The sequence below is a fragment of the Copadichromis virginalis genome, linkage group LG7 (genome assembly GCF_057382275.1).
Source record: "Copadichromis virginalis isolate Kocher_CV1m ecotype Utaka linkage group LG7, C_Virginalis_male_GT1.1, whole genome shotgun sequence".
In the NCBI taxonomy this organism is placed as follows: Eukaryota; Metazoa; Chordata; class Actinopteri; order Cichliformes; family Cichlidae; genus Copadichromis; species Copadichromis virginalis.
In genome coordinates, this window is record NC_140624.1 from 69,399,041 (window position 1) to 69,412,015 (window position 12,975).

Consider the following 12,975-nt stretch of genomic DNA (forward strand, 5'->3'; position numbering starts at 1 on the left):
GCCGTTCACTTTTTCTGCTACGTGTTTATTTTTATTACGTTTTCTCATCACCGCATGCACCGAACGCTGAAACATCGTCACGGTTTTCCATAAATATGCTTCCTTTAATATGTTTTCATCAGTTTCCAGGTCCAAACTCTGCTTCAGCTGCTACATTCAAACAAACCCTGAGCTCCAATAAAACAATCAGCGTGGCTGTTCTCCCCGGTGTTCCAATAAAGTTTTACAGGGTTTAGCTGTTAGCCGCTAACAAGGTTAGACATTAGCTACTAGCTGACACAATGATGCAGAGGGCAGGAGGAGGTTTCAGCTGCTCTCATTAAAAGTTCATGTTGTCCCTGGCAGGCAGAGACACTGCAATCACACTGAGAATGATTCTATTCTGAAGCCTTCAAATATTTGGCGTCACTGTGAGCCCACCGACAGTGGGAGCATCTGGATGGTTTCCCTGGTTGTGAGAAGAGTTCCCGTTATTTGTCCTCTGGGTGGCGTTTCCACCTGTTCCTAATTCCCGGGCCATCACCTGGAGGATGCTTGAACCAGCGCTGCCTGCCTCTCGCTGCCAGATCGTCACGCTACCATTGGCGATAACTCCGCCTCGTTGTGTTCTACGTTTACGCTCGCCCGTCTCGTGGTTAACGTTGTTTTCTGTTCCCGGTTTCTCAGCAGCACTGGTCCTGTTCCTTTCAACTTCTCCGGTCATCCTGCAAACCAAAGGTTACACACTCACTTCACTCCCTGGCCTGCCCACCTGCTCATCCTGTCTCCCTTGGATTTCTCCCCACCTCTGGACCACCTGGAATCTGGACCATCTCCGCTCACATACTCCACCTTCTTTGGACGCTCTCACAGCTACGCCCGGCACAGATTGAGTCTGTTTTTGGGTCCAAACCACACTTCTCTAGTCTGTGACACCATAAAGATGTGCTGCATTTGAACAGAGCTGATAAGAAGAGAAAAAGTGCTCCCTCGGTGAATAGTTAGCTGCTTCTGATCAGCAAAAGCTCAGTGAATAAACAATGAGGCTGCTTCAGCCCAAATCAAAGGAAAAGGAACGTGTTTGAAGCATAGAGAAGCTGGTGGCAGTCGGATCTGACGGAGGCGACTGGTTGGCAGGTGAGCTGGCACCACACAAAGTCCAGATGGAGCAACGTTCAGGCTGAGTGGAAGGAAGGCCTGTGGTGGGGGAAAGAGATAATAATAAATGAATTACATGAAACAATCAGAAGGCAAAGTGTACTGCTCGTGTTTTATTCAGCAGTCATCGTGGATCTTATATCTGCTGTCAGAGGACATCAGGGAGCACAAGTCTGCTTCAGGTCCTGTAAAATTCTGCAGCCAGCTCAGGCTCCACCTGCCAACACTATGATAACATTTCACAAGCTGGGCCCACATCCTCATTTTAGGTTTGACAGCGTTTTAGGAGGTAAAGGTGGCGATGGCTCCTGGGCAGATCCCCATGTACTAAATAGAAATGAAGAGGTTAAAGAATTGAGAAGAAGGAGGGAGGGAAGGTGGGGCACGTAAACGAGAATGGATGTTTGGATGTTCCAGGTCCTGCTCCTACATAATCTCCAATAAAAACCAACAACAAACCAAAACGCAGAGACCCCGACAAAATGTCACCATTAGTTTTTGTGCTTCGTGCTGTTATCCAGCCCAGCTCTTCTATTAAACGTGGAAAAATCAAAGAGATCTCACGAGCACATCCACGAGGTTTTCATCATCATCACTTCTTATCCCGCACTCTCACCTAATACTGAAATCTCCCATCTTAGCTCGATGCGTAGCTCCTAATGATGAGCTAATGAGGCACAGGGAGTGCGGAGTAACTTATATGTGATCAGGCTTCCCTGCCGAGTCTCAGATACAAACAGTTGTATTGGATTAAAAACACGAGCGCACGATAAATCCATAAAACCATGGGCGTCAATCTCAGGCTTCAGCCAGACACTTTTGTTCTTTTCTGCCTTTGAAACCCATGAAAGGCCTTTTTATTAGACTATTGATGCCCCTGACATCTCATCTTCACCATTATGGGACTATCTGAGCATCTCTGAGAGGCATATTGCTTCTATTGAGGTTATCAGAAGTAGAATTAATCAGGGGAGCATGAGGGTGGGAATGGATGTTTGTGTCTGTGTGTGCCTGTATGTCTGTGTCTATATGTCAGGTTGGGTATCAGACGCCACCTCTCTGGGGACACCTCAGGCCCTCCAAGGTTTGGAGGCCTATCTCCACCCACCACCACTTCCCCTGCCGGTGGCGGACTCCCTCAGGTGTCGGTGTGTTGGTGGTTCTTTGTGTCTGGGGGTGGGCGTCCGGGTACACACCGGCTCTCTCCTTGGCGGCTGCTTGTCGGGGCCTGGGGCCTGGGGCTCGCTCGGGCCCCTTTGGAGGTGGGGTGCCCCCGGCCTCTCGGCCTAGGGCTCGGTCACTCAGGCGCAGCTGGGGGCCGGCGGAGCTCACGGGCGCGTCACTGCAACCCCCCCTGGCTTCTGCTCCGCGGCTGCTGAGTGAGCCCTCATCTGGGACTCTCCTCAGCTCTTACTGGGACAGTGGCGCGGCTGCCCCTCTGTTGGTCTTCCTTGGTCTCTTGTGTTCTGGGGGCCTCTGGATGTCTGGAGTTTTGATCTCCTCCATACCTGCTTCACGCCCTGGAGGACGGGGCTGTGGCCCCCCCACACTCCCTAGCAGATCATTACATGGAGAAACCTTTGGAATGCAAGCATGCTGATCCACACAGGTATGCACACATGGGTATTCACAGACGCGGACTAAAGCTTTCTTGGCTGCTGCCTCAAAGCACACTGTGCGCTGTCTATCTTGCGTGCTGCACAATATCGTTTATTACTTAGTAAATACTGATATCTATGACTAGCTAGTTTATTGTGATGGTGCTTTGTTTTCTCTATTATTATGTTGCTCTTTGTTGTTTGCTGTCTCCTCTGTTTGTTTTTGTTTGTTTGTTTGTTTTTTTTTTTTCTCCATACAGGTGACCCAGGAGTTTTTTTGTTTTTTTTTTCTCTCTCTCTTCCCCCCCCTTCTCACCGTCTCTTCTCCCCTTTGGTTTTCTTTCTTTCTCTCCCCCTCTCTCTCTCATTCATTCCCCCTGTCCTATTTATTAGAAAAAAAAAAAATGACAAAGGATGAACTGAAGCTCTGCCATCACGTAATGTCGCATACTGCTGTTTCTGATGTCATTTAGAAAAAAAAAAAAAAAAAAAAAAAAAAAAAAAAGAATTAATCAGGGGAAGCTCTGATTGAAAAACTGAGAAGAAGAAAAGCTTTGAAAGCTTTGAAATGAACTGTGTAATTTATATAAAAATCCCGCTGCTAAGTCATTAACGTGGGACGGTTCTCTGTGTTGTCATGATTATAGGAGAGAGTGCCACACAGAAACGCTAAATAAATCAAATCTTAATTGGATTTTTTTAGGAACTAAAGACTTAAATGGCTTCGTGTCAGCTGAGATTGTGCAGATTTCTTTAATAAAGCTTTAACCTTGGAAGATAAAGACTGTCATATTAAGGATTGAAGAATGGCCTCTGGACCCACACTCCCAACAGACCGAGCGCTGAAAAGTTTTCTGCCCAGTGGGATCATCTCATTTGTGTCTTCATCCTCTTCATCAAAGTCGGAGGAAGAACCAACGAACGTACCGAGGACACTGCTCCAGTTGTTTGGATGCAGACACCCTGGAGGATGCGCCTGCGTCGTCTTCATGTTGGTCAGCAGTGGTTTTCTCCTGAAACTCTCCCACGGAGGTCTCACTGTTGCATCATGACCTCTGACCTTAACTGAGCTGAGTGAGGCCTGCAGGTCTTCAGATGTTGTTCTGGGTTCTTCTGTGACCTCCCGGATGAGTCGTCGATGCACTCTTGGAGTAATTTTGGTCGATCGGGAATGCTCCTGGCAATGTGTGGATAACGGCTGTTTGAAGATGTTTCACCTCTACCATGACCTGCGTGACCGAGAACCTACACAGGCACATGAATATAGTGACCCCTGGTGTCATCAGCTGCAGTAAAAGTCATGTTTTGGTATTTTTGCTCCGACGATGTTGGCCCTGTCATACAGGGTGAATGAAACGTCTTCACATCATCAGGCTGTGGTTCATGGAAATATGTTGATTTTGGTCTAAACAAAGTTGATGATCATATATTGTACGAAAGACGGGCAGAGCCACCAACATAGTCAGCGACTGATGCTGGAGCTTCAGTGTTTTTGCTGCCTTCATCCTGGACTTTTAGAGTCAGAAATGACAAACGTGTAGAGTTCAGTAGCATCCACATAAAGTCCTAGAATGGACTCCCCAGAACAGAAATATGGAGGCTCCAACAGCACAAACACAGTCCAGAGGTCCAGTTCAGGGACTCCAATTAGCTGAGGAGAACAGCTAGCAGCTATAGCCACCTGTTGAGGCCACACCCCCAATAATGTAAACTTTAAGCCCTGATACAGTTTAACAGGTGAGCACACATGTTATGAAGGAAGAAATGATCCACAGAGGCCGAACACTTTGAACGTGGGAGTCTGTGGGACGGACTCACTGCTGCCTCTGCGAGCTTTGTGACACTGGGTCGCTCTTTAACCCCTCGTGGTTATAGTTTACTCAGCTCATTCGCACAGACCGCAACACATTACTTAATTAAAACTTAATTACAGCAGGTGACTCTTCGTAACAACGAGGTGCTTCGAGCGGGCAGAGCAGCTCGAGACGACCTCAGAAAAAGTCTGTAATGTGCTCAGAGTCAGATTACAAATCAGACGGGACGTTTCTGTTTATTTCATCACTCGCCGGCTCACCGTGAGACATCCAGGGAAGAAAATGTGCTGATGTGGAACTGAATGTGTTGAGAGAGAGGAAACTCCTGGAGCTGCGAGTCAAAATCTGTCAGCAGCAGCGCTCCTCCCGCTACAGGTGAGCGTGCTTTACGGAAAACAGCAGCGGAGCAGTGGCACAACAAAGAGCATGTCTCAGGTGGCGCTCTCCTCAGATGTTTGCATCCTGCAGTCACCAAACGGGATATATTTATTCTAAAAACCACGAATAAGCTTCACCTGAAACTGCAGCTATGCAGAAATCTGTTGGGGGCGGGGCATAATAATCACAACCTGTAATCTGCACACTCGTGTATCCACCTGTGTGGCCTCAGCTGTGCTGATTTGTGTCCACACAACTAACTTTTTTCTTCACTTTTTAGGGGAAAAGTTGGTTTTTTTCAGAATCAGAATCAGAAACTTTATTGTCATTGTCATGAGAACAACGAAATGAAGAATGGTCCCCGATCATTGCATCATCCCTAGCAATATCAAAATATAAATAAAACAATAAAATTCAATAAATAAAATAGATAGAATACTTAAAATACTAATAAGATATAACAGTAAAACATTCACATACATTCCCACACACATGCTTCAGACCGTGCATAGATTAACACAAGAGTGGCGTGATGGACATTTTTTTGTAGTATTCAGATGTGTTATTGCAGTTGGATAACAGCTGTGTTTGAGTCTATTAGTCCTTGCTCTGATTGCCCTGTACCGTCTGCCTGAGGGCAACAGTTCGAACAGGGAGTGGCCAGGATGTGAGGTGTCTTTTATGATGTTTTGGGCCTTTTTAAAACAGTGGGCGTTGTGTAGAACTTCCAGTGTGGGGAGAGGGCAGCCAGTGATCTTTTGGGCGGTGTTAATGATCCCTTGGAGTGCTTTCCTCTGAGCCCCTGTGCAGCTAGTGTACCAGATGCATATGCAGTAAGTTAGAACACTCTCAATGGTGGCTCTGTAGAAGGACACCAGCAGTCTCTGTGTGATGTTATTCCTCCTGAGAATTCTCAGGAAGTACAGTCTCTGTTGGGCCTTTTTCAGCAGCTCGGAGGTGTTCACACTCCAGGAAAGGTTCTCCTCTATATTGACTCCCAGGAAGCGGAAGCTTGCCACCCTTTCTACACAGTCCCCATTTATGAATAGTGGTTGGATCTCTGCCTTTTTCCTTCTGAAGTCTATTATGAGTTCTTTGGTTTTTGAAGTGTTGAGGAGGAGGTTATTGGCCTTACACCATGACGTCAGCTGCTCCACCTCGTCTCTGTACGTAGACTCGTCTCCCTTGGAAATGAGCCCCACCACTGTGGTGTCATCTGCAAATTTCACAAAGATGTTGCTGTGGTGGCGAGGAGTGCAGTCGTGTGTGTAGAGAGAGTAGAGCAGTGGACTGAGCACACAGCCCTGGGGTGAGCCAGTGCTGAGACTCAGGGCTGAGGATGTGTGATGGCCAACTCTGACTCTCTGTCTACGGCCCGAGAGGAAGCTATTGATCCACATGCAGGTGCTGTCTGGAAGCCCCAGGTCTTGTAGCTTGGCCACCAGTTTGTGTGGAAGGATGGTGTTAAAAGCTGAGCAGTAATCCACGAAGAGCATCCGCACATAGCTACCATGCTCTTCCAGGTGAGTTAATGCAGCATGGAGTGCTGTGGCTACAGCGTCTTCCGTGGATCGGTTTGCTCTGTAGGCAAACTGGTGTGGATCCAGGCTGCGGGGCAGGGCTGCTGTGATGTGTCTGCGGACCAGCTTCTCAAAGCATTTCATTACCACTGGGGTGAGTGCCACCGGTCTGTAGTCATTCAGGCCGGTGATGTGGGGCTTCTTAGGCAAGGGGACTATGGTGGAGGACTTCAGGCAGAGTGGGACAGTCGCCTGTGCGAGGGATTTGTTGAAAATCCTGGTGAAGATCCCAGCCAGCTGTTCTGCACAATCCCTCAATATTCGACCTGGCACACCATCAGGACCCGCCGCCTTCCTCGGGTTAACAGCCTGCAGCATGCGCCTCACCTCGTGCTCTTCCAGGGTGAGGGTGGTGCTGCTATGGGTGGCGTGTTGCTGCTGTGGCTCCAATACCTTCGGTACCCTGGTCTCAAAGCGGGCAAAGAAGATATTCAGCTCCTCTGCCAGCTCCAGGTCACCGTCCGCAGCTCCGAGATTGATCTTATAGTTGGTTAGGTGCTGGATGCCTTGCCACACCTGCCGGCTGGTATTACTCTTCAAATGGTCCTCGATCCTCCTCCTATAGTCCCCCTTTGCCTCTCTGATGCCTCTCTTCAGGTTGGATCGGGCTGTGGTGTAGTAATCCCTGTTGCCAGACCTGAACGCAATGTTCCTCTCCTTCAGCAGCTGCCTGACCTCCCGGGTCATCCAGGGCTTTTGGTTGGGATAAGCCCGGATCCATTTGACTGCTGTAACAGTGTCTATGCAGTGTTTTATATAGCAGAGGACACCGTCTGTGAACATTTCCAAGTCCTGATGTTCAAAGATATCCCAGTTAGTCCTGTTAAAACAGTCCTGCAGCTGCTGAGAGGCACCCTCTGGCCATATGGTAATATTCTTTGTGATGGTAAGAGCAGTTTTCTTGAGGGGGGCATATGCAGGGATTAGAAACAGTGACAAGTGGTCAGACTGACCCAGATGTGGCAAAGGTCTGGCCCTGTAGCCCATTTTGATGTTGGAATAAACTTTGTCCAGAATCTTGTCACCCCTAGTGGCACACTTGACGTGCTGGTGGAATTTGGGGATTGCTCTTTTTAAGTCTGCGTGATTGAAGTCCCCTGCTACGATATGTACAGCGTCAGGGTAAGTGCTCTGTTTATTATTGATGTTTGTATGCAGGAGTGTGATCGCAGAGTTAGCATTAGCATCTGGTGGTATGTAAACAGCTGTTATTATGACAACGGTGAACTCCCTAGGTAGGTAGATGGGCCTGCATTTAACAGTCAGATATTCAATGTCCGGTGAACAGTGACGGTCTATTATCACTGTGTTGGTACACCAGCTGTTGTTCACATACATACAGAGCCCCCCTCCTTTGCGCTTACCGGAGTCCACTGTTCGGTCATGTCGCTGTGTGGTATAGCCTGCTAGCTCAATAGCAGAGTCTGGAATGGATTGATGTAGCCAGGATTCAGTGATAAGAAGGATGCATGAGTCTTTGATGAAGTTATTCGCTGCTATTTGCAATCTCAATTCGTCCAACTTGTTCGCGAGGGATCTGGCATTTGTGATGAATAGGCTGGGGAGCGGTGGTTTGAGTGGCTGCCTCCGTAGCCTGGCTAGCGCGCCGGCCCTGCAGCCTCGCCGTCTCCTTCTCTCTCGACGCCGCCTGCGCCTCCACCCCGAAGGGATAACAATCCATGGGGAGCCCGGACTCCTCGCTATTTCCACCGGTATCTTGTGTAAGCGGACAAATTTGCTAGTCACGCTCTCGCGGTAGCTTACTCCAATCTTGAGGAGATCATGTCGGCTATAGATGTTATTCGCTTGGCTGGTAGAACACAAAAACAAACATAAGGTGTACAAAATTATCCAAACATAGCATCGATCGGTAGAACACTGAGCTGCTGTAACTACGTGCGCCGCCATCTTGAAAGCCTGTTAACACATATACGTCTTTCCCCACATTTAATTTTAGTAACAGACATCACTAAAACCTGGTATTTCTGCAACGTAGCTCATGTCCACACTAAGAAAATGCATGAACGTGTGAATCCACTAAATTTCCCATTTCTATAAACTATAGACTAGTCACATTTGTGACAGCGCCGCCGCCAACGTCCGACTGTCTGCTGCACTTCACTTCCCTGCTGCAGATCAGTGACATGATTATGTTCTCTGGCATTATTATAGGCTCGTGTTATATGCAGCAGTAATCATTAGTTTGATTGCTTTCATCAAAGGCAGAGACCCGCTGTGGCGTCTGCGTGCTCACCGAGTGAAAGGCAGAGAGCATGCACAACTGCAGAAGCTTACGATTATTCTGCACACGCACGCACACACGCACACACGCACGCACACACACACACACACACACACACACACACATACACACATACACACGCACACACACACACACACACACGCACACACACATACACACACACACACACGCACACACACACACACACACATACACACACACACACACACACACACACACATACACGCACACACACACACACACACACACACATACACGCACACACACACACACACACACACACACACACACACACACACACACACATACACGCGCACACACACACACGCGCACACACACACACACACATTCTCTGCGAGGGCTCTGCAGACAAAGTGTTTACTGAGAGGAAATAATGAAATCAAGAGGAGACAAACTGGGTTACCTGTGACCTTATCAGCAGCTCTGTTGTCATTTCTGACTCTTGAGTGTAGAATTCAGGCCTGATGTTGTGACCTTAGATGTGCTGACATTTTGTCAGCTTGTCGTACTGTCGGGCCTCTTATCAGTGCCGTTAAGCTGTTTTCCCCACAGGGACGACTTAAAGTTCAGCTCATTAAACTCACACTGTTTAGTCATACACAATCAATAATGCATGCTGTGGAGAATGGGTTCATGATTGCACAAAGATGTGCTTTCTGCTTAAAAACAGTCTTTTTGAACCGTCTGACTTAATTGAGACAAATGACTCCAGTTTTAACAACGTGGGGAAAACGACGTTAGTGTCACGCTGAAGTCAAATAATTTCAATCAGTGTTTGCAGAGAAATTTGTGTTTCCGACGTACTAATTATTTCCTCTGTGAACAACACTGTCACGGTCTGGGGGGCAGACCGTGGGGGATGTTGGAGAAAGGACCCAAACGCTGGACTTAATGAAATGAACAGTGGGTTTATTTACAGTGAGGTAAATGTACACCACACATTGAATCTCCAAAAGTGCTCCCTTGACTCCCGTGACGTGTCTTCTCCCAAGTGCTGGTATCCCGTGCTCTCTGCCCCTGTGCCTTCACACACCCTGTGTGTCTTGCAGTCCTGTGTTCCACTCTCCTGAGGAAAAAACACAGACACAGCCGTTATGGCACCAACTCCAGCAGGCATACACTGACCAGCACTACAAACACTGACATGGAGTCTAACTCAACGATCCTGCGCCGGAGGAAGCTCCATCGCTCTGTTAAGTAGCTCCCCCGACGATCCTGATCAGAAGCAGGTGTGTGGTAAGCTAGGCGTGACCAGCAGCTGGCAGGGCCACACCCATCAGGCCTGCAGGTGGCTGTCCTTCATCCTCCAGCCTCACACACATACACACACCAGCATTGAACACAAGAACACAGTGCAGCAAACATACATCCAATACACTAATAACAATAAAGGTCCACTGTTCACGAACCCCGAGTCCCCGGAACCGGGTCCGTGACAGTACCCCCCCTCTAAGGGTCGACTCCCGACGACCCCAAAACAAAACCACAGAACAACCAACCCAGGGCCGGTGGCGGGGGGTCCAGGACGGAGGGCCCCAAAACCACTCCGCTAAACAGCCACCACAAAGCAACAAAAGAAAAAACACAGGTCAACAGTCCAATCCCCCGGTCCAGTGGCAGCAAACAGTTCTGGCGGCCGATCTGCAGGACGGCAAAACAAGCGGGACCCGCTGCGGGTTAGGCAGTGGCGGCAAAAAAAAAGTTCAGGTGGCCTACCTCTAACCCCGTGATGGAAGCAGAACGCTTCAGGCGGCCTGCCACGGATCCGGTGGCAACGGCGTTGCAGCTCCGGCGGGCGGCCACGGGTCCGGTGGCGACAGTGTGACTGCTCCGGCGGGCGGCCACGGGTCCGGTGGCGGCGGCGTTGCTGCTCCGGCGGGCGGCCACGGGTCCGGTGGTGGCGGCGTTGCTGCTCCCGCCTCAGCACCACCCACGATTCCCGACGTGGCGGCCGGGCTGCAGGACGTGGCGGCCGGGCTGCAGGACGTGGCGGCCCCTCCAGCACGCAGACCTCCAGCTCTGGCTCAGCGGATCCCTCCGGACCTCCAAGCTCCTCCGGTGGCAGCGCGGGCTCACCAAGCTCGCTGAGCTCCTCTGCTGGCAACGCCGGTCCCTCCGGCTCGTTGAGGTCCGCCAGCAGCGGTGCGGGCTTCTCAGTTGGTGGCTCGCTGGGCTGCTCCGGCTCACAGTGCTCCTCCGGCTCGCCGAGCTCCTCCGGCATTAGCTCGCTGGGCTCCTCCGGCTCGCTGAGCTCCTCCGGCTCGCTGAGCTGCTCCTGCTCGGGCATGCTGAGCTCCACAGCTGGCGACGCGGGCTCCTCCCGCTCGCTGAGCTCCTGCTCGGGCATGCTGAGCTCCTCCGGCTCGCTGAGCTCCTCCGGCTCGCTGAGCTCCTCCGGCTCGCTGAGCCGCTCCTCCGGCTGCGACGCGGGTATAGATGGTCGGTGATCCGGAGGTGAAGATGGCGATGCGGAAGCTGCAGGTGGCGAAGATGACGGTCGAGCGGGTGATGTGGATGGTGAAGTCGAGAGTTCTGCGGTCGCTGCAGTCTGATGGGACGCTGGTGGAGAAGTAGCTGCAAAGGGCGGAGGTGATAATGGTGCGGCAGCTACTCGTGGTAGACTGGACAGCGATGTAGAAACAACAGGCGGGTGACATAATGGCAGGGTAGTTCCAGCAGGCATATCAGCCTCCAACTGAGGATGAAGACGAGAGGCTGACTGGACTGGCTGTGCTACGGCTACAGGCTGGGCAGCTGGCTGTATAAACATAGCCCCAGAATAAACAGTTCTAGACGAAACGGTCCTAACTCCTGGGTCCGAAGGAACATCAGGAGCACAGTCTCTTGAACCAGGAGGAAAAAACTCGTTCTCAAAACTAACATTGTCATCCTCCCAAACAGGAGAAACACGAGCTCTAGGGTTCACGGAGCTGGCATTCACAGCCTTGGGGGAAACAGTCTGTTTATCCCTAGGCACGAAAGGTGAATGAAGGGAGACTCTGTCACTCACCCTAGGCGGTTGTTTGAGCCGAATCCCTGGCTCCTGCTGGAGCTGTGAGTGCTGGCTGCGTGTTCGCTGCCTCCCTGTTGAAGAGGGAGCGTCGCTGGCGGAATGTGACGAGGGCGGATTCTGAAGTGGCTGCTCCTGCTGTGATGTGGAAATGCTGGGTGAGTCAGGTGGCACGATGATAATTCCTAACATTTTGTAAAAAGCTTGTGCAGGTGTAAGCAGATTGCTGGCAGGCTCGTAGTAATCCTCCCGGGACCGGCTGGAGCGTTTTCTGCGAGACCGAGGCGTCCGCGGGGAGGAAACAGACGAGTGGGCCGACGGGTAGGCTGCCAGCGAGGAACGGCAGCACGGAGGCCCTCCAAGCGCTAGTCGGGTCCCGTCAAAACGGGAGCTGCGCTTCCGCGGTGAGTCCGCTGGGTCCATAGTGGCAGGATCGTTCTGTCACGGTCTGGGGGGCAGACCGTGGGGGATGTTGGAGAAAGGACCCAAACGCTGGACTTAATGAAATGAACAGTGGGTTTATTTACAGTGAGGTAAATGTACACCACACATTGAATCTCCAAAAGTGCTCCCTTGACTCCCGTGACGTGTCTTCTCCCAAGTGCTGGTATCCCGTGCTCTCTGCCCCTGTGCCTTCACACACCCCGTGTGTCTTGCAGTCCTGTGTTCCACTCTCCTGAGGAAAAAACACAGACACAGCCGTTATGGCACCAACTCCAGCAGGCATACACTGACCAGCACTACAAACACTGACATGGAGTCTAACTCAACGATCCTGCGCCGGAGGAAGCTCCATCGCTCTGTTAAGTAGCTCCCCCGACGATCCTGATCAGAAGCAGGTGTGTGGTAAGCTAGGCGTGACCAGCAGCTGGCAGGGCCACACCCATCAGGCCTGCAGGTGGCTGTCCTTCATCCTCCAGCCTCACACACATACACACACCAGCATTGAACACAAGAACACAGTGCAGCAAACATACATCCAATACACTAATAACAATAAAGGTCCACTGTTCACGAACCCCGAGTCCCCGGAACCGGGTCCGTGACAAACACGGGCATCTGAAGGAAATGAATAAATGAGATGAGGAAATCAGTGCGTTTGCAAACAAATTTGCTGCTGACTGTGATGTGTTGACACTGCTCATACACAAACTGCCTTAAAAACAGTGCGTTC

The 12,975-nt window shown here is 50.6% G+C and overlaps 1 protein-coding gene across 1 annotated transcript; it reads right to left on the reverse strand.

Moving 5' to 3' along the window:
- Positions 1-9,639: 9,639 nt before the first annotated feature.
- On the reverse strand, positions 9,640-12,224 carry LOC146706759 (uncharacterized). The gene is made up of 4 exons (XM_085461053.1): positions 11,802-12,224; positions 11,177-11,412; positions 9,936-11,079; positions 9,640-9,857 (listed from the first exon to the last, which is right to left on the reverse strand). The coding sequence occupies exons 1-3, from the start codon at positions 12,222-12,224 to the stop codon at positions 10,341-10,343; spliced, it is 1,398 nt and encodes a 465-aa protein (XP_085317179.1). The 3' UTR covers positions 9,640-9,857; positions 9,936-10,340.
- Between the last annotated feature and the right edge of the window lie 751 nt (positions 12,225-12,975).

Excerpts from the sequence above, each read along its gene's own strand:
- LOC146706759 (XM_085461053.1), bottom strand. The coding sequence starts at position 12,224 with ATGGACCCAGCGGACTCACCGCGGAAGCGCAGCTCCCGTTTTGACGGG. Across the intron at positions 11,413-11,801 it reads GGCTCAAACAACCGCCTAGG|TCTACCACGAGTAGCTGCCG; the intron begins GTGAGTGACAGA and ends ATCGCTGTCCAG. Across the intron at positions 11,080-11,176 it reads CAGCGAGCCGGAGGAGCTCA|CATGCCCGAGCAGGAGCAGC; the intron begins GCGAGCCGGAGG and ends TGTGGAGCTCAG.